This window comes from Alexandromys fortis, unplaced genomic scaffold (assembly GCF_014885135.2).
Source record: "Alexandromys fortis isolate MF-2015 unplaced genomic scaffold, M_Fortis_MF-2015_v1.1 scaffold_23, whole genome shotgun sequence".
In the NCBI taxonomy this organism is placed as follows: domain Eukaryota; kingdom Metazoa; phylum Chordata; class Mammalia; order Rodentia; family Cricetidae; genus Alexandromys; species Alexandromys fortis.
Genome location: NW_026067907.1, coordinates 8573285 through 8600063, shown reverse-complemented (window position 1 = coordinate 8600063; position 26779 = coordinate 8573285). Strand labels below are relative to the sequence as shown.

The following is a 26779-nucleotide window of genomic DNA, read 5'->3' as shown; positions in this document are numbered from 1 at the left end:
TAATGTATAATTTCCTGTCCGTTCTATTACTGTCACAGCGTTATGAAGGTCATCAAAGCTCATCATTGCTTGGCACCCGTGTGTTTTAGGACATGAGCCTGGCCAACTATGAACAGGCATTTGGCCATCTTCACGCAGATGGGCTTCCAGAGAGCCAGCCAAGTCATGATATAGTCTTTGAGCACCAGGTGTCGGCCATGGAAAATAAATGTTTACAGCCGCAAAATATTGACAACACTGTCCAAAGTCCGCTTGCATTACATAAATTTTGGTGTAGGGATGCTATTTAGGTTAGTAATCGATACCTAAATAAACCCTGGTCTTGAGAAAAGGGCAGGTTTGTGTAAATAGGAAGAGGAGGTGTCTGTCCTGAAGAGACAGACGAGTAAGAGCCTATCCTAACCCAGCACGTTCTGGGTGACAGAGTGAGCCACCTAACTGGGAAGGATCTTGAAAGTGTGTCCATATGGCCAGGGATGAGTTAAATAACTACAGGAGAGAAACTTGCTCATGTTATTAAGCCCAATGTCAGAAAAGGCACAGAGGCACCTCCCAAATCTGCCAGTGGTGAGCTCCATCCAGTCCAGCTATTGAATAGCTGAGAAGAGCTCCCAGCAGTCCATGATGTCATGACAGAGCCCAGGTTCCTGACTTCCTGCTCTAAGAAGGTCGCACTGTACACTCTAAGTGACATGAAACTGATTCCTAGGCTTCTACCGCAGTGTAGAAATTTTTAGAAAGTTTTATGATTAATGATTGCATAGGTGTCTATGGTTAAATTATGCCATCAAATGCAATGAGTTATTAGAACAGAGCACGTCTAGGAACTAGAGTGATTGCCGGAATCTCAGTTTATCGTGTATTTCATATGTGCACTCGCTGTCATTAGAGGAGTTAGACTGAAGCTCATTCTTACATATGTGCAGAGGTAGACTAGGTTGTCAAGAGAGATCGCTCTAATTGTGAGCTACCACTGATGGATTCCAGTGTCAGCCGGACACATCCGGTGGTTGGGTTGTTTTCACCTGACTTCCTTTTGAAATATGATGGTTTAGATGCTTTTGGGGTGTTTACTATATACAACTCCCCCCAAACCCCAGCTAATTTTATAATCTAACCGTAAACAGGTTCTCCAAGCTAACATTTGAGATCCCAAGCAAAACACATTTTGTGGGAAGATTATTTTTCATACTTCCAATTTTTCCTTCAAACATACTACCTAATGCTGAGTCGTGTTGTTAAGTAGGAACTGTGAGCATTGGAGGCGCGGTTATATTAAACAGGTGTCTTGGGTCTTGAGAAATTGGAAAGATTTGCTCTCCAAGTGTCCACAGTCCTCCATGAGTATTACCTACACCAGGTACACAAGCTTCATCATTGTAAGAAGCTGTAAATCATAATGAAGAAAGACGCTCTGTCAGCCACCGTTCATCACTGTGGCCAGATAAGAAAAAGGCAGTTTAAGGAAGGGAAGATCTGTTTTTGCTCCTGGTTTCAGAGGTCTCAGTCCAAGGGCTCTTGTTCACCAGAGAAGGTAGAACGTGATGGTGGTGAGCAGGCTAGGACACAGAATAATAGCTGTGCACAGTGACCTCCATGTTCCAATGCTTCCCAAATTGTCATCACCCTGGGAGTCCATGGCAGTTCCCAAACTTTAAACTAACATGAGCCTTTTGGAAACTTTTCATATCAAACCATAACAGATGGAAAAATTTAAGTTTGAGGAACCATTACAAGCTTTTCTTTTCAATCTATCAATGACATTTTGGCAAACCAGCCGAAACGGAATGAATGAACGAAATCTCACAGAAAGTACATACCCCTGTTGGCTTAAGGAAGCACATAAGGGACTTTTATTTAGACAGACTTGGGTTGGTGCTGATATAGCAAACCAGGTAGGCAGCGTGCGCATGCAGCACAAGACAGGCCTCTGCTTCCCAGGGGAGGTTCACGGGGTCCTTTCCGGGGAGGCACCCTGGGCGGTAGTTATGTCACCCACCTTGTTTTAACAAGTCACTCATAGCTGTAGGTGTAGAGCTCAATCAGAGAGAGTTTTCCAGGCATGTGTGGGGTCCTGGGTTCAATCCCCATGGGACTGAAAAGCAGAATCCAAGGTAACCAGCCACCGGGTACTCCAGCATGAAGACCACCTGCCTGAGAAGCAGGCATTTTTCCTGATCTAACCCCTGGTCACTTGACTTGGTTTTCTATCCTTCTCCTAGTGAATTATTCTTCTGTGTCAGCTATCAAATGTAGAGTGTGCTCAGACTCTCTGAGGCTATGGCATCCTTATACCTCTCTTTTTCTCTTGTCCTGACCAGGCCCAGTGCATGCATAGAGCTTGGGAACAGGGTCCCTCCATGACCTCAGCAGAAAGATGCTCAGGCTGGGCTGGGCTCAGCTGGCTCAGTGCAGACTGCTTCTCACTGTGGCTTTTGTTTTGTTGTTGGCATTAGTGTCAGCTGCCTTTCCCTTGAGACCTGAAAGGGGGTGAGTTCCTTTAAACAATGCAAATAAAAAGAAATGCATTAAGAGAATAAATCGATCGTTTTTTCTTCCAGTTTCACTTTGCTAAAATGATTAATCTGACTTTTTCCCCTGTGAATTGTTCCAGAAAATGTTCTATACACATTAGAAAAATATATTAGAAAAAATCTATACGTGGAAGGTTGCTTTAATTTTTTTTTTAAAGTAACATTCCCTATTTTGCTACAACACTTTCTCTTGCAATAGCAGCCCCGCGAATCTTCCCGGATCAATGCGCGGTGCAGCACACTTGCTCACTGTGACAGATGCAGGACCATCCACAACACACCCCCCTCACCGCTTTCCCTCTTAGCCCTACACATTACGCTGCAGCCCTGTATCCAGCTTATTAAGCACCAGCACTGCTGTCTTGTTAATATGAGTAATGCTAAAACAGTACGAGCATTTAAGTTCTCCCTACACCGTCACTGCTTTCCAGAGGGGTGGGAGAGAGCAGAGTCGGGAGGCTGGGCGTCTCTGTGATCGCTTCGTGTATGGAAATGCTGCAGCGTGTTTATCAGCCAGCATCCCTGAGAGCGAGGGGAGGGAAGCACGGATTTTCTTGTTCTCTCATCTTAGATTGCCATCTCACATCCCTTGGTATTGATTTAGATGGCTTTCTATTTCTCAGATTAATTGGCAATACTTTTTTGCAATGGGCATATGGACTACATATTCTGTAAATATTTTTGTCTTTTTTCCCTTGTGGGTTTTTTTTAAAATACTTTTATGTGGTTTTTTTTGAGATTTCCGTACACGCATGAGGCATCTTTTAATCATACGCACATTCTCCTGGTTGGTTTGTGTCACAAGGGAAAAGGAACCTCAACTGAGACAATGCCTTCATCAGATTGGCCTCTGGGGCATTTTCTTGATTAATGGTTGTTATTGGAGGTCCCAGCCCACTGTGGGCACCGCCACCCCTAGCAGGTGACCCTGGGTTGTATCACAAAGCAGGCTCAACAAGCCGTGGGAAGCAAGGCAGTAAGCAGCTTTCCGTGGCTTCTGCTCCAGCTCCTGCTGACAGGTTCCTACCTGAGTTCCTGCTCTGACTTCCCTCCTGGGTGGACTGTAAACTGGAAGGGAAAATGAACCCTTCCCTCCCCAAGTTGCTTTTGGTCATGGTCTCTATCCTAAACAGATGTAGCCCCCGACTCTTCTTTCCAACTCCTCCCTGACCGCCCCCCACCATTCCTCCCAAATTCATGTATATGTGTATATGTCCACTATATATAAAACACCAGTGAACCTATCTATACCCACTGGATCCATTTGGTGTTTCCCACATACACATGAGTATGAGGTCATCTACTGACATGGGGTCACCCTATCAGAGACAACACTCAGAAAGAAAGTAAAATTCTTTCTCACCTGAAAGCCATCCACTGTCAGTAGCTCCCAGGCTAGGGGTCAGGACTCCTGCCCTCCCTTCCATGCTGGAGCGCTAACTGGTTGATACTGCGCAGGCATTTACTTCCAGAAGGCATCGCCTCTCCCCAGTCTGCTCCAACCTTTGTCTCCTACAATATTCCTGCCACCTTTTCCACAATGTCTGTGAGCCTCGAGGGGAAGGAATGCAATGTAAATGTCCCTTTGGGGCTGAGAACTTCACAGACACCTGCTCTCTCTGTGCTTTGGCCGGTCATGAGTCTGTGTCAGCCACTTTCCACTGTGTTGCTAAGTTTTTAGAAGTCCAAACTATTTCCCCTGGTTAGAGATTTACTCGGTTTGCGTCTGTCCTCGGCTCTCCCATCACCTGCCTCACAAGTTTATGTGAACTGCTACATGTCTCTTTCACCTAGGGTTGTTGTTTTTTATAATTACACCTTATGGAATCTCTCTCAATATTTAGCTATTCAATTCGTCTGTAATTTTCCATGTTGATAAATGGCCAAATTATTCACTACAGTCTCTGGTTCTCGCTTGTAGCTCATCTCTTTGTCCATCACCCTCCTTTCTCCTATAACTGGAAAGTTCCAGACCATATTTTAAGTTCACAGGAGTGACAGGAGTATTTGCCCCTCTGTTCTGTTCCCTTAACTCATTTGCACATTTTTGTGCAAACACTGAGTTTCCTTCCTGGCCTGTGATAGTGTCACACGTCACCATAAGCTCCAGTGCCACTAGGGGGTCACCCTGGCACTCATTGCTACTTTTACCTCTTGTGAATGCTCATGCATGCATTTTTCGTATGTTTCTATTTTTAAATCTTGACACCCTAGGTCTCCACTGGGGCTTGCGTCAAAGTTCTACTCCAAGGTGAGGGCAGAGATTGAGGTCGCGGTCACTCCGTGTCTCACAGCACTTGCTTCTTCATCCGCTCATCTTCATTTCAAAGCTCTTAGTAGGGTTTTTGCCTTTACTCTTAAATAGGCCTATTAGCATTTATGGGTTTTGTCTGTTTTATAAATGAGTTTCTTGCTATTCCATTTCTAACTGTACTTTTTTAGGGAAATCAATTTTTACTAGAGAGTTTGCATCCAGCTGCCTGAAATTTTTTCATTAATCTTCATAACTTTTCATCGAGTCTTAGGTCTTTCAGCTGTAACCTGATGTCATCTGGAAATGAGGATAAATCTGTCCTATTTTTAACGCAAATGATATGTACTGTTTTCTTACTCGGTAGTGGATAATAACATTAGTAGTGGCATTCTTGTTCAAAGCCTGGCTATTCTAACTTTGTGCAAAGGGACATTTTCAGGTTCTGGGTAGTTTTGTTTACCTCTTCAGGTGGCGGGGGGAGCAGCAGTGTCTTCTGCTATGGTTTGCATTGGGGATACCACAGAACTTCCTTTGTCCACGCTGCTTCTGGTGTCTTCCCCCCTTCACACCGGTGTCCACACTCCCATATCTGTGACTCTGCTCTCACTATTTCCACCATATTAATAGGTCTTTTCTGCTCTCAGTCTTGTCTGTTTTTGTTTGCTTTGTTTTTGAGTTTTTAATTGAATGTTTAGAATTCATTAATTATATTCTCGAATTGCGTCTCAACCTGATAGACACATTTTGTTTTAACCCCATTATGTTTCCTGAAGAGTTCCCTTTAGATAAAAACAAAAGCAGCTCTTCCGAGACAAGAGCTGACCCCCAGGCACCCCATCCATCCATAGTGAACCCCATCTCTCTTTGCAGGAAGGGGAGAGATAGACAGCCCTTTTAGTAAGAGCATGAACCTATCTAGGAGACACCTCCTGATGCTGATGCTGATGCTGCTCACACCCCCATCCCCAGAACCATGTAACCATGGTAACCATGGCCAGGACAGAGGGCTACTTGCTTGCATTTGCTCATTAGCCATCACTTTGTTCTGTTTGGTGTAGACACCTCTGCTACTGGATAATGTGGTGTCTTAGAGTTAAGGCTGTCCACTTTTGTTTGTTTAGCTGCTAGGAGAGTTAGAGACATTAAAATTAATTTAACAGCCACCCCTATGTCCACTAAACCAATTCTCCTCTCAATTATCTTTTTATTTTATTTTTTTAATATTTATTTATTATGTATACAATATTCTGTCTGTATGCCTGAAGGCCAGAAGAGGGCGCCAGACCTCATTACAGATGGTTGTGAGCCACCATGTGGTTGCTGGGAATTGAACTCAGGACCTTTGGAAGAGCAGGCAATGCTCTTAACCACTGAGCCATCTCTCCAGCACCTCAATTATCTTTTTAAAATAACAAAACAAAAAAACAAAAAACAGGTGGTATTAATCAAGGAGCTGCTGAAATTTACCCAGGCAATGGAAAATGAGCATCTATATGTAGTATATAAACACACACACACACATACATGGCCTATAAATACAATGGCTAGTTGAGATTTTAATTCTTCCCCTTGTAGTTGGTTATACTGACATATAAAAAAAAATCCCATTCGTTGGAATGTTACTTCCCAGTTTTCCTGATCTGAGCGTTCCTGGCTGTGAATCATTCACAGATAGACTTAGGAATGACTCATTCCCTTCTTCCTCTCCTAATGGAGAAATGTTTACTGACCTTAGCGTTCCTGGCTGTGAATCATTCCCAGGTAAACATAGGAACGACTCATTCCCTTCTTCCTCTCCTAGTGGAGAGATGAAGCAGATGGGAGGATGAGAAAAGGACGGTAGTGTCAGAGAACGCGCTTGCCCGTGCCTGCTTTCTTCTGGGCAGAATGTTTATGGCCGAGCGTACTGCCTGCAATAAAGAAAAAGGAATAAAAAGGAACTTTAAATTCTACTTGCCAAAGAAACAAGGACTTTTGAGGGGGAAAAAGTTTAGATTGCAAGTCTGGAGTCGTTTAAAATCTTTTAAAGCTGGGGTATTTTTTTTTATTGCTCAATATTTCTCATCTCTTTTAGCCAAAAACAAGTCATTTTTTGGTGAATTGTTACTACTAAAAGGTATGTTTCTCTTCCACTCTGTGCCTAGATTAAACACCAAAGATACTGTGGCCTCTATCCTCAGGCCTCTGCAGTAACAAAAAGACAGCATCATTCTGCCACCACTGGGTCAGGAAGCAGGAGGCTGACTTCCAAATAGGAACAGTGGGGTTCAGATGCTCAGGGAAAGTCACGGTGAAAGATTACAGGTAGCCTTAGACTCCCCCAGAACAGGACCATCCCCCATTGGGTTTCCTACCTCCAGAATCTTCTTTCTTATTCCTCACACCAACTGGACACGCCCATTCCTCCCCACCCCTTGAATATGTGACAGCCACAGACTCTGTGCAGCCAGGAAGAAGCTGGGCTGTCGTGTCCTTTGCTCTCAGTTCCACAGACATGTAGCAGATGTCACCACTCCAGAACAAGAGCCTTGAGCATTCCACATAGAAATAACTAGTACCCAGTTCTGCAAGACCTCAGAACTTCTCCCATGTCAAGGTCGCTGAAGGGCAGCAAGACAAAGGCCTAATAACACCCAAGGGTTGGAAAGACAGAATATAGAGAAAGTCAAGTACAGCAGACTGTTGAAGGAAAACTAGAGTCGGGGGCTGGCCTCCTAGCTGGCCTAGGAAGGGTAGCCAGGACAGAAAGATGTGGCGGAAGTGTCAGAAGGCTTCCAAGACATTGCTCAAGGCTAGTGTGCTTGTTCCAAATGATTACTGAGGATGCGACATGATTAAACAGCTCCTTAGCATCATCTGCCATTGTTGATTAGAATAATGGGTGTTTTCTCTTTGCACATTTAGAAATAAATATGAAATAAGTGCCAAATTCTAGAGCCTGCCTGGAGAATACTCAGGCTATAACTCATCCAGGGAGGGTGATTCATAGTAAATTTTCAAAATTATGACCTGTCTCGTCAGTTCTTGCTGGTTGTTAGCAGCTCACAGATATTTGTTTATAAACCCTCTTCTAGAGGTCAAATCCTGCAACAAAATGGAAAATCAGTGGCAGGAAATTACAAATGGAAATACTCCGTTTAAACGCTCAAAATTGTTTAACATCATATTTTATTTATCAGGGAACAAGAGCTGGACAGCAGCTGGCTAAATGTGAGACAGCAAAGGTCAGAGATGCTGTTGTGATCCTGCAGGCTGATGTGTCAGGAGAGCTTGTGAAACCTTTAGCTTCTAAAGGAGATCAAGAACAGCACAGATAATGGATGTTGTATCTCACGGTCTGAAAGGAGAGCCATGCTGGGTGTATATGCTGAGAGGTACCAATAGGAGTCACTGTCTTGTCAAGACTAGTAGCAGTCTCTGGTATTTCAGGACAGGGATGGACATCCAGGGAATTGGTTTCATGCCGGGCAACTGACTAATAAATCGAATCAGCTCTTGGGTAGGAGGAAAGACTGCTGTATTTTGGGAAGTTAAATTATTCTCCTGAGATGAGAAGCTCTCATGATGTTCACTTTCATCACTAGACCAGATACTGAGAAGGAAAATGGCTTTCCTTTGGCTCATGGTTCCACGGTCAGTCATTACAAGTGTTGGGTGGAGCTCATCTGCTCACCTCATGTCTAGGATGCAAAGAAGGAAAAAAATAAAGCAGTCAGGACAACCAACATCACAGCTTAAAGACTTCCCAGTAGACCCAGGGGTGTTTCCGGATAGAAGGCGTTTACCGCATGGGTTTGGAAAACACTTAGCATTTGAGGGCCCCATACTTGGTGGTTCTGATCCCCCAGCAAAGTTCTTACTCACTTCTGTGCTTCCATTGCTTCTCTTCTCCTTTTGGTAAATGAACCGTGATTTAAGGACTCAAGACCAGTATTCTGTGAGAAACAAAGATGTCTCCCATCCTGTCCTGGGGACCCATCGGGTCCTCTCCCCACAGCCCAGAGCTGAAGCATGTGTGTGGCCTTTGCTGTGCTCCTGTTAGAACAAACATTGGTTAGGTGTCTTTTCTCTCGGCTCTTCTTGTCTTTCGAGAACTTTGTTTACTTGTGTATCCCTAGTCCCTAATCCAGGGCTAAGGAAAGAAAAAAACATCATGCTTGTTATTTCCTGAAAAGTAAACAGTGGGGAAAATAACCATAGAAGGAGAACAACCACTCTAGGAAGGGAAGAGTAGACTAGCTGGGGAAACATCTGGCTTAACTGGATTCAGACTACAAGTGATTCTTAGGTCTCCTTCTCCCTTTCCCTCTCTTCCTCCCCCTCCTCTTCCTGCTTCCCTTCCTCATCCCAGGACCTGCTATCGTTGTCAAATGGGTGTCTCCGTGCGGCCCTGTGACAGAGGTTACTGTATTGCGATCTAGAAGTCCACCACCTGAACTAAAGACGGAACATGGATGAAGAACCATTTAAGTTGTGTTAGGAATTCACCTGAGCTGGGAATGAGAATATTTCTTTCCATCTGAACAAAGTCATAAAGTCAATTTCGAGATTCCTTCCCTGATGGTCGTGACCCTGGACCATCCATTTGCCTCTGAGGAGTCACTGTAAACATCCTTAAGTGGCCTTCCTTTATTTTTAGAGCAAGGTGGCAGTGTGTGTGGAGCCTACTGACACTTACTGCTTACAGTTCAGGCGCAGAGGGGCTGGTTTTCAGTCAGCCTTCACGTGGGCGGGTGCCTGCATTTTCACCGACTATCTGCGGCATGAGCAGTTAGTGAAGGGAAATGCATTGGTTTATGTGCAGAGATGGGTAGTGTTCGAGGTAGTTTGTTTAGACTGAGCTAAATATGGCCAAGCAACTAGTCAAATGACTCCATTTGTACTTTAAAGCTCATGCTCCTGGACTGGGGAGGATTTTAGATCAATTATATCTGAGAGTCATCATCAGATAGTTATTACACTGGAGGTAACACATTTTGAATTTTGAAATGTCTCCATATCTTATAAACATTATGTAACTCATGCATTTCAACCCTGAAAGATCGCCAGAGTTGCTATACTCCTATTTTCTTTTGAAAGTCAGCAACGGTGTGGTAAAAAGTTTCAGTGTTCATACAAAGTAGATCAAGTCAGGGCTTGGCATACTTGCAGGCCAGGTCATTTCTGCCTTTGCCATCATTTCAACTTCAGTGCCAAATGTTGAGGACAGAAGCATTAAGTCTCTAGAGCCTTTTAGATTGTGAAAATTCCCTCTGATATGACATTGCCTCCTATTCTTTGGCAAAGGTCGCAGGCCTGGCTTAGACTCTGAACTGTGTTTGCTAGCAGACAGACGCAGCTTGAGACCTAGCAAGGCGTCACTGGTGTAGAGATGACTGTGGTATCAGTCTGACATGACAACGCCGTCACAGAGAGCTGTGAACTTGGCTCCTTCTGTGTAGGGCTCTCCCGCTATAAATGGCTTGGCTGCACGACTGCATGCCTGCCTGCCTCCAGGAGGGGGTGGGGGAGAGGAGCGCCTGAGAATCACAGAGGTCCCAGAAGCCTTGGCAAGAAGTGATGCAGACAGGCAGTAGTAACCGCCCACTCAGCAGGTCTAATGCGGTTGTAACGTTTCGTGGGAGAGAATTGATTTTCTTTCCCCGCATCAGCCCTGCTCGTCATCTAGAGGCTTTGCTCACATCTTATTAAGAGAAAACAAACTTACAACTGAACTTGATAAGGGACTCATTAACGTTTTAGATTTGATTTGTTAGATAGCTGTAGCCTGATTTTAAAACTAGCTTTACTAAATTAATGAAGTCTTGGAATTATACAATTTAACATCTGGCATAGTTATTTCAAGACTGCTATATATGTATGTCATTACTGGGCTTATATGACACCGTGTAAGCCCACCATTTCTGGGCAAAGGCCACACAATGATGTGGTTTCAGTATAGACAAGCCAGGCAGCGTTCAGAGCGTTGCTGTGCTAGACGAATATCCGAGTTCCACTACATGTGGTATGTTTTACCTTAGGTGACAGTCGGGCTTTATTACCAGACACAGTGAGACTTCTGTGGCTCGTAAGGCAGTGCTGGACTTTGGGCAAAGGTGGAGGTGAGCGCTTGACTAGCACACCAGTGTCTGAGAAGAGAGGGACCAGGTATGTCTACCGCTCTTGTAAAGTTGGAAGGCTCGGGTCGGTGAGAGCATTCTCCAGAGAGGCTGCTCTGAAGTTAGGGTCCGTGAGAACATCCGGGGTGTATATAAGTATATGAGTAAGCACTGACTGTGGCCTGGTCTCCCTGGTTCATCCCATTAGTTCATTTTTTCATAAATATAGTCCAAATTACTCAGTCTGCCACACTCCACCCACACAAGGGCCTCCCTGCAGTCAGACAGGGACGCGAACCTCAAATAGAGGTGAGAATGAAAACCCGGGCAGATTGACTTCATCAACCTGGATCAGACTCAAGGAGTCTAACCAGGTTAGTGTGGGAGGACCTTCTGTCTATGTGTTGCTTTTATTGGTTAACAAATAAAGAACTGGCTTGGCCTGTAGCATGGGAGGAGGAGGGTGGAGTCAGGGAGATGCCATGGACCCACCACCAGAGATAGATGTGCTGAAACTTTGCTGGTAGGCCATGACCTTGTGGTGATATACAGATTAATAGAAATGGGTTAAATTACCGGGCGGTGGTGGCGCATGCCTTTAATCCCAGCACTCAGGAGGCAGAGGCAGGCGGATCTCTGTGAGTTCGAGACCAGCCTGGTCTACAAGAGCTAGTTCCAGGACAGGCTCCAAAACCACAGAGAAACCCTGTCTCGAAAAAACCAAAAAAAAAAAAAAGAAAAAAAAAAGAAAAAAGAAATGGGTTAAATTAATGTATAAGAGATTAGCCAATAAGAAGCTAGAGTTAATGGGCCAAGCAGTATTACAAATAATATGCTTTTCTGCTGGGCGGCCAGAATGAATATGCAGCCCCTCCTTACTACACTAGGTGGTTCATTGTCATCATATTTAAAATAGTACAATTTGGGAAAAGGTTTCCAGGCAACAATCATCAAATCAGTCCAATTCCAGGTCCAGTTAAGGTGTGACTATGTAGAGACTCCTTTACAAATTACACATGACCATGAGGGTGGATTCTATAGCTAACAGGCCTAGAATCTAGTGTGGTCTCTGGGCGACCACATCGAGGTCAGAAGATATACCTGGGACTTCTCCCCCAATGATTGGTAACTGCAGCAGGGAAGAGTGAGATAATCATTCTGGGGAATTTGGGTGAGGTCTGCCTCCACAGATAACAAAAAAGTCACGAGGTCATTAACAAAAGCCACCCCCAGCCTTCTGGGCAGGAAAGTGGGTATTTTACCTCCTCCAGTGAGAAAATTCCCTTTGTGTTTAACCTCTCTGGCTTCCCCAGTGGTCTGTGAGTCCCCCTTCCCCCAGCAACACTCATATACCTATAACATGTGTTACAAGGCAATATATGTATGCACTTGTTTTTCTCTAATGGGAGCTGATCAGGAAGTCATCACTGACAAGGAACAAAAGTTGGGGGTGTTCCACCTCACAGACAGACCCTCTTCTCTATGGCCCACACTCACCTCTGCTTCCCATGGCCTTCCTTTCTTCTTCTCTGTGTCTCCGTCTGACCCTGGCAGATGGCAGCTCTCAATGACCCCCACTTTGTTCAGGCAGGTGACAAGAAGCATAGAGAAGGCAGAAGCTGGAGACTAGGGACAGCTGCCCTTACATGTGGGGCTTATATCCCACAGGTACCCGCCCTTCCCTGTCCCTGGTCCAGCCACACAGTCCAAGCAGAGCCAAGAAGAACCAGCCCCATTCTCATCTGTCCTCCGGGACTAGGTGGTAGCTGCCCATACATGAGGCTAAACCGAGGGTTACTGGGTTCTCTCTTCAGTGTTTCTGTGCCTCCCATACACACACCATTAACACTACCCCTTAGCACTGAGTCCCCTCAGTTGGGCCGTGTTTCCTTAGCAGGAGTGTGGGCCAAGCAAGGGGCCACCCTGTACAGGTTAGGCACAAACCATGCTATTGTTTCAACCTTCCCTGGAAACATGGGCTCCCTCCTATTTTACTAAAAGAAAAGTTAGTTCTCCTTTTGTGGATTTCATTAAAACAGAGTTGGAGACTGAGCTAGAACTTAGCTTTTGTTCAGATAGATGGCATTTTATGTGGAAACGTGATTGGCAAACAATATAAAATTTTAAACTTAGGCTTTTCAATAAAATTATTAGAAGATTCGTGGAAAAATGAGAAGACAGGCCTTGCTGATGCTTTTCTCAGGTTTGAATGAGCTGGGGAAGAAAGGCTTTAGAGCCATTTGCTGGTTATTTTTACAGTAAGTGAGGACCCATCAAATAGTCCTTGGGTTGATGGAGTAGCTGCAGGTCCTATAAGCTTCGGCACAGCTGGGTTCCTAGTCCTCCACACAGCTGGGTGGCATGCTCCTTTGTATTCTGGCCACTGCAGTTTGCTTCTGTTTGTGAAGGGCAGTGCTAAGGAAAAGAGATAATATAACCAGGGAGTGAGCAGAGGAGGTGCCCACTAGACACCCATTGGATCCCTGAGCTGCAGAGACCCAGATTTTCCCTCATGAGTGGGCACACCATTAGGGTGTGAACTGGGAAGAGGACCAGCTATCTCCTCTGTCTGGAATAGGAAGTCAGGTGAACACCAGAACTCAGTGAATGAAAGGCCACAGCCTCCTTCTGGGCAGGGTCAAGGGTAAGCAAACAGTATAAATAGTGAAGGCCTAGAGGAAAATGGTTTTGCGGGATCCAGAATGTTTGTTCAGTGGGAAGAAGGCAGAGCATGGTGGTGATCCATTCAGCCAAGCTGCGGTATAAATCCAAGAACTGTTTTTAAGGGCTTGTTTTTTTTTCAGGCTAGCCCTTACTTATTTTTTTTTCAATAGTTTGGCTATTGTCTGGAAACTAGAAAAAACTAACCAATCATTGTAACGGATTTTAGCTTCTTGGTTAATAAAGACTTCCAGAATGTGTACGTGGATCTCAGTGGAAGAGCCATTAGGTGAAAGAATTCAGTTTGCTACCAACACAGCCATTTATTTGTGAGGCTGCCTTTGTGAGATGAGGGAAGAATTTGCCCACAGAACCAGGCTGCTGTGAGATTCCCTTCTGTCCCTAAGTTCTCAGAGACACCAGGGTGGTGGGCTGGAAAAGCCTCCTTCAACTCCACTGATGGGTTTGCCCAACTGCTGTTGTTCGGTTGGTTTGAATGTAGACTGGGAAGCTTCAGCCCACTGACTGCGGAGAAGAGGGACCAACCAGAGCAGGCCCTGCTAATTAGCCTGGAGGATAGGAAGTCTGCAGTGCTGGGAGACAGCCGCTGGCCTCTCCTTGTGCTCCTCTCCAGAGAGAGCCATTAACTACCCTTTGTCCTGGGCCATCTTTGCAGGAATGTGCTAATGACCTTGGAAGAGGAAGCTAATGTCTCCCTCCAGAGCAAAAGACAGCTTTGCTAATTATCCCGAATAATCAAGACAATGCCCCCTTCAGTAGCAAAGGAAGGCTTCCTCAGAGCTCCTCAGAAAGATCCAGGTTCCCTGAGCTCAGAGTCCTCAGCTGCCTGCCACCACTCACGGAGTGGGATTCTCGGCTGGGCCCACCCGCAGCTCCGTGCCCTGTCCATTGTCTTCTGCCCGCTCCATCATGGAGAGGCAGATGAAGTAGGCAGCTGCACGCTAGACAAAACCCTGGATGTGTCCCAGTTCTTACTAGTCACGCTATAGAAAAGCCACCATTTGCAGACATTGGTAGAGAACGTACTGGAATTATACTTCATATGTAGAGCTGGAATTTTTTATGTTAGTTTTATAATACGATTTGAATTAACAGAATTTTAAAAAAATCTTTAAATGTGGACTATTGTCTATAAACATCTACCCCCAGTAATAAGGGTTTTGGCTTTTATATGGCTGAGTGTCATATAGTGTTAGAAAAATTTTGTGATTTGTTATCTAAGTGTCTACCAGTAGGTTTTTTGCAAGCTAAGAAAAAATAAAAATACTTTCTATGTATCTATATATGAGAAACATCCTCGATGTTCCTGCCAACTCAGCTCTTTTGAGGGAACTGCTTTATGTTAGAGATGAGGATTTTTTCCCTCGTGCCTGCAAAGGGCAGTGGGAGGCAGCCCAGTCTGTTCCACTGGTCAGCCATGTCCTTCAAACCTTTTGTTTATGTGGCCAGGTATAGTTTTAATTTTTTTTCAATATCCTTCGATTGTAGTGTTTGGAATGGTTGAGAGAATACAGTGGTGTCTGTGGTGGTTTGGGTGAGAGTGGCCCCCTAGGCACAGACGTGGTCACTAGGCAGTGGCACCACTTGGTAAGTCTTAGGAGGTCATGGCCTTGTGGGAAGAAGTATTTCATTGAGGGTGGGCTCTGGAGTTTCTAAAGCTCAAGCCAGGCCCAGTGTCTCTTTCCTCCCGCTGCCTGGGGATCAGGATGTAAACCTCTCACTTTCTGCAGCACCTTGTCTGCCTGCCAGCTGCCATGCTTCCTGCCATGATGGTACTGACCCTGTGAAACCTCTGAAATTATAAGCCAGCCCCAATTAAATGATTCCTCTTTGTAAGAGCTGTGTTGGTCATGGTGTCTCTTCATAGCAGTTGAACACTGAGTAAGACCATATCCAATGTGCAGGAAGAGAAAGGAATCGGCCATATAGTTTCTATGATGAGGCAGTGAGGACATGGACTCACGCACTGGACTCTGCAGGCACCCTAAACTTGAACCCAGATTCTAGAGTGAACCTGCGCACCTGTTCAGTCTATTGAGGTGCTTAATGGCTCGTGACGCAGGCAGAATCCAACTTGCCACACATCCTGTAAACCGAGTTGTATTAAGAGCAGTCACTTCTGCTACCCGTGCCATCTGTGGCTCACACGTCATCTCTGGATGTAATGCCAAGGAGAAAAATGCAAGAAAAACCTCTGGCCCACAAAGTAGAAATGCTTCCTGTTTCAAATCTGGAGCATCCCGTAAGAGCTGATTGACGTCAGGTCCATGGTTAAGAGGGAAGATGCCATCCACGAATACATCATTTAGGTGATCTATCCCTGCGGAAAATCTGGGATTCCATAGAAGGCCAAAGACAAGGAGCAGCGTGACCATTGACCCAACACAAAGAAGGAGCCTGAGAGGAAATGTGAGAATTAGGGAAGAAGCTGAGTGAGAAGAGAGCAGGAGGAGTCAGGAGAGAACACCCTAAAGTACTCGTGTGTGTTGGGGGACACAGCTGGGAAAGGAGATAAAGCCACAAGGGATCCAACTTATTTGAGCATCCAACTGCCAACCATTGGGGCTGGCCAGTCAGACCTCAGGGTGGGCTGTGAGTTCCACTGGGAAGGTGCGCCTTGTCCTCCCCTCCAGGGCTACCTGCCTAAGAGCAGTGCTGTGCACTTCCCTGTTCCTTTTCTTATTGTTGCAACAGAATCTCTGGCAAAGCCACCTACGAGGGAAGGGTGTGTCCCCACTAGTGTGCAGTGAGTCCTTCCCAGTGAGAAAGCTATGGTTGCAGGCCTCTAAGGCAGTGGCTCACATTGACTAAGGCTGACTCTGCTTGCTTTCTCCTTTCTATTCAGCCTGGATCTCAGCTCGGGGGATGGGGCCAGCCACAGTATCTCCTAGGTAGTGCTAGATGGGTCCTGTTGGGCTGGTGATCAATGTTACACTTCACAGCACTTGTGACCCTGAGTCCTCTGGCTCCCCAGATCCTTCAGTAAGTACACATGCTCATGTTGTAAGGCTGCCTGCAAGGTGACCATGCAGAGAAGGCCCGGGGTTCTCCCAGATGCTCAGGGTATTACTGACCAGTTCTGCACCAGACAAGGCTGGCGATTTCTTCCCTACTCATACCTGATGACAGACTTCTTCTCTTGCCCCCAAATGATTGTTTACCACAAAAATGTTTGGAAAGGGATAAATAACCAGGCAAGATCCATATGTGTAATTATTTTTTCCCTCATTCTTCCAGGAATTTTTCTTTAAATGCGGAGCACACCCAACCTCTGACAAGGATACATCTGTAGCCTTGAACCTGATCACCACTAACAGCCGCAACATCACCTGCATAGCGTGCACAGATGTCAGGTAAGGCTCTGGGGGCAGGCCCGCCGTGTCCTGCTGTCCAGCCTCCTTCCTCGGATGCCTCTCCCCATGCACATCTATTTCAGCCATGCCACCAAATCTGGGCATATCGTTACTGTGGTAAACTTATTTACAGGGCCAATTACTTGGCTTAGTTAAGTAGTCAAATATGAGCGCTACACTATGTGAGACGAAACACCTAAACATAGTGTAGTCTGAGTTCATCCAGAAATGTAAACTCCTTAACATCAGTAAGCTTTAAAAAACGATGTGAACATTAGGGATGGAGTAACAATTTATGAAAATCACTTATTCTTGCTATCTCTTCCATACACGCGAGTTACTTCACATAGCTGTCGGCATTTGTATGGGGGCTTCTGGTACAGTCCTGTAGCCAAAGTAAATCGTGCAGTTGATTCTGGGCCCAGTTAATTCAAACCCAGGGGATAAAAGGAAAGAAAGATGTGGAGACCGTGATGGAGGGAACACACTGGATGTGGATTCCGGTTTAGGCGTCAAGGTCTGACAGGAGAAACAGAACCTCCGGGATCTGCAGTGTGAGCAGTGGAAAGGGCAAGTCCTGCTCATTGCCGATGCAGGGAATAAAGAAGGAAGCTTCGGTGTGTGTCCTAAGGTTAACTCAGAAGCTCAAGCTCACAGCGCAAATGTGGGAACTTAGTCCCAACTAGGAAGAATGTTTTAATCAAATGCCAAAATGGGTCACTGAGAAAATCCCCAAACCTCTTGTTCTGTGCTTTTAGGCAGAAACAGACACTTCTGTGTTTCCGCCCCTCAGCCTTGGGATTGAATGAGATGGTCCTTTGAATTTGCTTTATGAGTTCATGGTTGGTGTCAATACTCCTGGCTTGGACTTCCCATCCTTTGCTACTTTTGAGTTTTAACACTGGCTAAACAAAGCCTAAGTATTTTAGCAACAGCTGTTGACTGAGCTGTCTCCACCACCACGTTTTCCTTGCTTCTGGTGTTTAGCCACTGCTCTGGCAGGAAGCGCCACAACAGTGCCCACGCACTGCTGTGCTTCACCTGACTTTGGCACAGTGAATGGCCACACATGGAAAGCACTTTCAAAGGACAAAACAATGCTTCCAGCATTTCAGGAAGGAGTCAGCCAGTTCTACAAAGGAGGGCTCACCTCCTCCGATAGCAACAAGTAATTAAAATCACCTTTTGGTTTCTCAAAGGAAAAAATCAAAACATTCATTTTTCTGTAAGTTGAGCACAGCCTACCAGGCAGCATTGATGAAGATGGAGTTGGAATATGAGGGAGGGGGCACAGAGAGATGGCTCAGTGATTAAGAGCACTTGCTGCTCTTCCAGAGGACCTGAGTTCAGTTCCCAGCACCCACAAGGCAGCTCACAACCACCCCTAGCTCTAGTGCCAGGGGTTCTGACACCTGCTTCTAGTCTCTGAGGGTACCCATACACACAGGTGACATGTACACACACATGCACACGCACTCACGCACATGTACAGGCATAGATATAAGTAATGTGACAGAGGCTTATGCTGTCTGATAGTGAGCACTGCCCTCCCATCCCCTTGGTATTAATGACAGACAACCATCTTTAGAACAAAGTTAGCCACCTTCAAGATACTTGGAGAGATAAATGTTGGAAAAGTTATGTTGTTAAAATCAAATTTTTTTCTAACCTTACTCTATATGATTTAATGGACACAACCGTTCAGTCCAATTCCAATGTGTACATAGATTGGAGGAAGTCTCTTCTGTAACCCCAGGGACACCTTGAAGGAAGGATGGAGAAAAAGACTTTGTAGGGACATCCAAGGCTTGAACATCACACACTGTACTTTGGTTATATTGTCCCCCTACCCCTTTAATAATGTTTTGTTTGGGGAAGTGTGGTAACCCAGCAGGAAAAGGTACTTGTTACACATGCCTAACAAGGTGAAGTCAGTCCCACAAGCCTCAGTGGAAGGAGAGAACCAACTCCACAGTTGTACTCTGACCTCCACATTCACTCAGAACATGGAATGCACGAACATGTGTGTGCACAAGGTTGCACACACACACACACACATGCACACACACACAGCAATAAATGAATCTTTATGAGACTGCATCCAAACATGGAGTGATGATCACATTGTCTGTCTAGGCAGCCATCCTTGGCGCCATGGAGAAGCCATACTATTCAAGCATAAAGTCACTGACTGCATGTTTTTCCCTGAGCACATGGTGTTGGGTGGGAGCAGGCTGGTGAAGACAGACAGCTTTAAATTCTTTCTGCTCTCTTGCAAACTGATTTTCTTAAATTATACCGTTTCAAGGTGACTTTCTTTGTTGGGGTGTGGGGGATGGGCTCTCCAGCATGATTTCCTTCTCTGAGAATGTTCTCAGTTTTGTCCAGACCATTGATAAAGTAGCTTTGTCACAATTACTTAATTTTTTTAAAAGGGTAAGTGGATTCAAGCTGGTCTTATTTGCATATGTGCATATTTTTGTTGTGAGAAAACAGTTCCAAACTTTCTCAGCACAGAACCGCTCCAGTGCACCAGCCCCACTCTGCTCTGTCTGTCTTTGTAGTATGCTCTTTTGTCTTTTAAATTTGTGTTTGACCATAATCCTTACCCTGACCCCAAATCATAATTGAATCCTGTGGACTTTACTTAAAATTTTTACATCTTCTGGGAGATATAAACAAGAGCCGTAATGAATACAGATTTAAACGGGTTCTCTTTTCTTCCTGTCTTCCAGAGTTTGCTTTATCTTTGTGTTGGTTACATAGCAGCATGGAAAAACAGAACTCCCTAGTCCCCAGTGCTGTCTGATGCCTAGCGAGCTGCCCTGTGCATCCCCTCCACTCATCCCTGCTGCATTTTCAGTGCTGTGGACAAAGTAAAAGGCAGCCATGTTTACACAGCCAAAATTTAACCTGCCAGAAACAAGCCGTAATAACCAGCTCCCGGCATGCCATTAGATCCAAGACGTGGCACTCGAGACTTATAGGGCTTGCTGTTTTGGTGTCATTGCCATTTGATAATACATAGTGTCATGATTTTCTTGCCTTCAAACCCATCTTCAAATCCACTCACTCTCTGAAGCAAAGCTACCATGGATTGCATACTGCAAAGATTTACTCAGGCCTGGAGATGAGCAGAGATTTATCTCAAAGCCCATACTCTTGCTCCTTGGGACAGTGATTTAGCTCTCCTTTGTTCATTCATTCCCTCACACAGGGATCTTTCCGGCATTCCCTATGGATCCATCCAATATGTCTTCAGCTTCTCTTCTCAGGTCATGGTTTTTTCTGGTTAGACCACACTTTGCAGTAAGTTGTGAGTCAAAATCAAATTCTTTATCTTATATCAAAGCACTATATAGAAACCTCCACCATTGTAACCCTTTCTTAATATTCCATGGTCGAGTGGTAGCTAAGATTTTATCCAGGAACTCAAGGCCAAGCCCACTGTGCTGTTTCGTGTGACTTATTTCATCAAAGGACTCTGTGACTGCAATGAAAACCCGATGGGAGTTTTTGCACCTCAGAGCCTTGGGGCCCTCGTTTGTGATCATGGAGCTTTGTGCTTCTCCTTTGAGTCCCCAGCAGTGTGCCTGCTGTCATGTGCTGAATGAAGCAGGGCCAATGCACCTTCAGGAACGGGGAGGGGGAGTGTTGTATTCGTGCTCCCTTGGAGGGAAGGGAAAAGCAAATGACACGACTCATTGGGTGAATAATACCACAGTTATATCACAGAGAAGCAAATGGCATGATTGAGTGGCTGGAGAATCCACATCTGTATCTCAACAATTCGGTGAGTGCTGTAGAGCAGAGAGGGTAAAGAGGAGACCTCAAAGATGCCTCCTCCAACTCAAGTGGGGCTCCTTCACACTGAGGGTCACTCCTCATGGGTGTAGATCCTATCGCTTCTCTTTTGTTTAAGTGTGTGTTTCTCTCATGTGTGTGCATGCACATCTATGTATAGTTTTGTGCGTCTACGTGCAGGTGGCCCCAGGAGTCAGAAGAGGGCGGTAGAGTTCTTGGAGCCTGAGTTCCCAGTACTTGTGAACTGTAGCTCCTGGAGATCACACTCTAGTCCCATGCAAGAGCATCAAGTGCTTGGCCACACAGAGCATCTCTCCAGCCCCAAATTCTAGCACTCTCTTTTGTGAAGCTTTCTTGAGAAAGTACGGCATACCCGTGCTGACACACTCTTGTTAGGGAGCCTCTACAGCCCGTTCTCTTCAGCAAGCACTACCAGACATTCTCAGTCACCTGCTCTCTCCTGAGACTGACATGTAGCGCTTCATGAGCATGGGCTCCTCAGTTTCAGTCCTTGAAAGTCATTTGGGTTTCCATTTTTTTAAAGAATACAACTTTTTTAAATATTTATTTATTATGTATACAATATTCTGTCTACATGTATGCCTGCAGGCCAGAAGAGGGCACCAGACCTCATTACAGATGGTTGTGAGCCACCATGTGGTTGCTGGGAATTGAACTCAGGACCTTTGGAAGAGCAGGCTATGCTCTTAAACGCTGAGCCATCTCTCCAGCCCCGGGTTTCCATTTTCCCCCCCAAAGATTTAGATAATTACGATGTCTACAGTGTTTTGGCTGCATGTATGTTTTGCCTGCAGGCCAGAAGAGGGCACCAGATCTCGTTACAGACAGCTGTGAACCACCATGTGGGTGCTGGGAATTGAACCCAGGACCTCTAGAGGAGCAGCCAGTGCTTTAACTGCTGAGCTATCTCCCCAGCTCCTTGGGTTTCTATTTTAATAGAGGAGAATTTGATTCTAAGTTTTTTAAAGATTACCTCTAATGGTGACAAACAATGTCCATTCAGCTATCTAACCTACTGAAGGCCTTGTAATTTGCATGGATTTTGCTGTGGCCGCTCCTCGTTCTCACTTACAGGGCTGGGTTTTCGCTGTGAGTGAAAGACGAGTCTCCCTGAAATGCTGGGAGGTGGATTCTCATGTAGAAGGGGAAAGTAGTCAAGCTGGGGTCAGAGGCAGGAAAAAGCCAGAGACAGTCCAGCGTTCTCACCTTTATGAGTGGTCAGAACTGGAGAGAGCAGAGCTGCCGTTCAGCGTGTGGGCTCCATGCAACTGCAGGCTGCTCAGGGCAAGGTCCGCACAATCTGTCTTCTGTGCAACCATGCTTATCCTCTCTGCGGTTACCAGCACTAGCCTTGGCCTCCAAAGGCTTTAGCATCTGCAGACGTGGAGCAAAGTGAATGTTCCACACAGTGCAATAAGCAGCAGATTCTGTTTATAGAGAATATTTACGTGTCTGTGTGTGCACTGATTCCTCTTCATATGTATTTCCCTGTGCATGGGAGCCAGAGGACAGCCTAGGGGCAGTTCATCGGGCATCATTTACCATTTATCAGAAAAAAATCAGCATGTTTCTGACTCCCTGTGGCAAACAGGCTGGGCCAGCTGGACTGGAAGCCCCAGAGAACCTGTGTCCCCTCTTCCCCTGTGCCGGGATTATAAACTTATAAGTTTTTTTCTTTTAAATGACTATCCATTTTTATTTTATGTATACGAGTGTTTTGCTGTATGTATGTTCTGTGTACCACATGTGTGCCTGGTACCTATGGAGTCCAGAAGAGGGTGTCAGATCCCTTGAAGCTGGAGCTGCAGATGCTCGTGAATCACTCTGTAGGTGCTGGGAACGAACCAAGCTGCTCCAGAAGAGCAGCAAGTGCTCAACTACCGAGTCATCTCTCCGCCATTTATGTGGGTTCTGGGGTTTGAACTCAGGTCCTCACACTTTCACGGCTATAGTTTCCCGAGCCTTTCATGTTCTCAAAAACAAAACAAACAAACAAAAAACAGTCTCTTCAATATGTAATGGAATGTTCCAGATGACAAATGAAACAATAAATAAACACGAGATCACAGCGGAGTCTTTAGGCGCTGGTAGGAATGAAGGAAAGTCCAATTCTGAAGTCTGAGCCCTAAGAGACAGATTACTAAGCCATATTGTTCAGGGTCAGTTCCTTATGAAAACACAGAAGAAATATTTTATCTCCATTGATACTTTGGAATGTGAACCATGTCAGTTTTAATGCCAGCCAGTGACCTTCCGCTTTCCCGCTGTGAACCCTGTAGTTCTCTGATGGGAGCTGCAGCATCCTCGGGACTTCCTGGGGATGTTAGAGGTGCCTGGGCATGAAATTCAGGGGCCTTACCTCTTCATTAACTGTCACTGCTGGTGCACAGCAGCCCCGCTGGCAAGAGAAGGGTAATATTGCAAATCCTCCCAGACCAATTTTGTATCCATTAAGGTCAACCTTGCATGTTGTAACCGTCTGGATTTTAAGCAGTTCCTTTTCTATTGATGGATGTTAAGGAAGAGGAAACTGCATTCTGGAAGCATCCAAGGGGCCCTTGCTTCGACTCTGCTAGCAGTTATGCTTTAATCTCAATGTCCATTCTCAACAGAACAAAATGCCCATGCAACCTTTAAATGGCTGTCTTTTCATTTAAAAAAAGAAAAAATATTATGCTCTGTGCATTTATTTTATTGAACTCCATCCTGTTAATTAGCAATCAGTTATGAGCTAGGGTGACAGGAAGAAGCTATGTTCCACTGCAGACAATGTTGGTGTTGCCTTATACCTTCAGACGGCAATTTTAACCTGTTGAGGAACGCTTAGTGATTAGCACTTTTGGGATATTATAAAGATCCCGTACATGACTCTCAGTCACATGGCCTTTAGAATGAAACATTTGCAGACTTGTTCTCTGCAGCCTCCACAGTTTGCAAAGCTATTTGCAGCAAAATAAGAAATGGTTGCTGGAATGCAGTCATTTTTGAAGCTATAGTTGATTCTGTTCCTTGTTAATTTGACAGATTCTAAGTGGAAGAAAACATGTCTGGAATCCTGTATCTTGCATGTACTAACAACGGACTTTCCAGGGTTTCTAGCTTCCAGTGCAATTTTTTTTCTTTTTTTTTTTTTCTTTCTTTCTTTCTTTTTTTTTTTTTTTTTGCAACACTAAGGTCCATTGCACTATCACAACATTTATTAGACCATCATACCCACACATTAGCATGCAGAATTATACACATGGAATGACGACTTCCTATGAGAGCACTACTGTGGAAAAGGGGATCATATATGGGAATCTGCTTCCCTTAATCCTTTCCTGTCCATCAAAGTTTTCAAAAAGTTCATCAGTCTACGTGTTCATTATATAAAAAGTTCGCTGGCGGCCCCAGAAACATTTCAGGTATTTCAGGCTGAGATGGCAGCTGGACATAGCTGGTGGAAGTAGGGAGAACAGGCCAGGGAGAATAGATGGCAGGGTCCTTTAGCAGGGCAGGTGTGATGGAACTGTTCTAGCTAAAGCAAGGCAAAGAGTAACTACTGCTGTCAGAATTTACTCTTGCCCCTGCAGCGCTACAGAGAAGGAGCCCAAACTCAGCCCTCTAGTGTGAGAGTCTTCCCCATATTTTTTTGATTTGCCAAGACAGATCTGAAGGGAAATACAGTCGTTGTATGTGAGCAGGCATACTGCACCAATTTACCTATTTCCTCAGAGCATGACACTACCTGAGCCAATGGGTAGTTAACTCGAGCCATCAACATAGTCCCTGCCTCTGTCAAAGTCAGTGCTCACTCATTTCCATGGATGGGACCAGCCTGAGACCCCCAAAGTCAAGCTGTCACCTGGTGAGAGCAGCAGGACAGACCTCCACGTCCGAGTCCTTCTCCTGAGCCTGATCTGAAACACAGGCTGCGGTATTTTCAGGCTACAAATGACTGTTTTTATATTTGCTCATCCTATGCCCATGTTATGCCAGGGTAATCTGCCATTACAGACATGCGTTCCACAAGGCAAGTGAAGGCCATGCAACTGTTGGCGTGTTCTATTGCTGCTAGCTTCTGTGGACATTTTGAATCCACACAAATCTTACCTCCTGTTGGATATGAATGTTACACATAAATTAAACAGGAGGGGAAATAAGGTACAAGAGCTACTTTTTCTGAAAAGACATCTATTTCATATGGTAGGTGAAGGAGGTTCAACATTTGGCTCAATGATAATTCTGACCCCAAAATCCGTGTTCTTGACCATCAGTAGTATATGGCCTCGGGAATACATTCATTGCTTGAGGCATGGCATCATGCTTGATCGTGACACCGTGGCTTGTTGGGAAGGAAAGGAACTGGAATACGGAGCTGGACCAGACTCTCGGGCAGAAGCTGAGATACTGGCCAAGTGGGTGGAGCTGCTGTTTCAGGTTCTCTGCTGTCAGTACGTCAGCTGCTATTCAGGGCAGAGAGGACCTTTCCTGCCCAGGGCCTCCCTGGAGCCGGACTCCCAGAGAGGTGATGGGCATGCTCCTGTGCAGAAAAGAAGGCTGCTGCTCAGAGACTCTTCGTTGGCGAGCGTATAGGAATTTGTCTCACAGCCTCCAAGACTGGAATCCATCTTGCTTCAGAGAACAGCTGATACCATGGTATGGAAGAGACCGAACAGAACATGCCTTGTGAGCAGGCTTCTCTTTCCTTTCTGCCCCAGGGGGGCAGCTGACCTCAGTGTCGGTGCTGCCCACATTCCCTAGTTAATTCTCTCTGAGAATCCCTTCACAGACACACCCACAAGTGTACTTGATTCAGCTCTGAGAGGCTCTCACAATCCCATCAAATTGACCGAGTAATCATCACACAGTACCCACCATAAAAGTTATCACCACAGGCCCTGAGGTCCCATGGGGCTGGAGATCAAGGGCCCTGAAGTGAATTGAGAGAAGCCCAGATCAACTTGGGAACGATATTATTTGGCACATTCCAGACAGCCATACTGACTCCTACCTAGCCTCTGTCTCTAGGCTAAGCCCCCACTGACCCAGATGGTACCTGGGCACGCTACAGAGAGGTCCCAGCATCAACCTGGTTAACATGTATTCCAGCCAATGATATCTTTATCTTTTGTTAAGTTCCCACCTACAGAAGATTTTCTTCTTTAGATCTACAGTGGGTTTTCTTATATGTTAGCATGGTAGAGCTCAGGCATGAAGAGCTCAGAATGTGTATAGGCCTCGCCTACACTGTCAGCGTTTTCTCCTTTATATCTCCAATATTTAGCCTATATTAAGTTATATTTTTCCCAACCCTTTTTTCTTTATATCTCCAATATTTAGCCTGTATTAAGTTATATTTTCCCAAGCCTTTCTTCTTTATATCTCCAATATTTAGCCTGTATTAAGTTATACAAAATCATACTATTAAGCTACATAACCACATTCAGATCCACATACATACTGGTCGTGTGACTGTAGCGTCACCAACTGATGGGTCTGGGAAAGTTAGACAAAAATCACATTAAAAGACAATGTACCCCAATCTCCTATGTTACGTCATTCAGAACACCAATATAGAGTGGATCATAGATCCGAAGAATTGAAACACCAAAGTTTCTGAGTATAAAAATAATGCACAATACTTACGATTTCTCAGGCAGAGCCCAGAGCTCTTAACTAAATGAGAAAACCGATCAGTTCATCTACATTAACACTATGAAGGCATCCAAAGACAGTATAAAGACAGTGAGCACATGCAGGTCACATAGCAGTGGGCTTTGTGACACATCAGCCAGCTATGCAAGCTCAGGGCACGTGAGGGTCTCAGACAGTCAGTAAGAAAAGGAAGGACAGAATGTGAGCAGGATCTTCGTGTGACGTTGGCACCCAGATGACGAAGAAGCATATGAAAATGACATGCAGATCAGATCCACTGTGTGGAATGTCAGCGTGTTCGGCAAGCACCTGTAAAACGTAAAGAAATCCAATATTACACCTCCTCCTTTAACCATGGGAACAATAAGTAACTGTCACAACAATCATATTAATAAA

General features: G+C 45.2%; 1 protein-coding gene across 2 annotated transcripts in view; it reads left to right on the top strand.

Moving 5' to 3' along the window:
• The window catches only part of Prkn (parkin RBR E3 ubiquitin protein ligase), a 1135485-nt gene that overhangs the window by 603530 nt on the left and 505176 nt on the right, over positions 1-26779 (top strand). For both annotated transcript variants that reach the window (XM_050135903.1, XM_050135902.1), the window contains exon 6: positions 16806-16921. In XM_050135903.1, coding sequence (XP_049991860.1) covers positions 16806-16921 — 116 coding nt within the window. The remainder of the gene's footprint in view (positions 1-16805; positions 16922-26779) is intronic.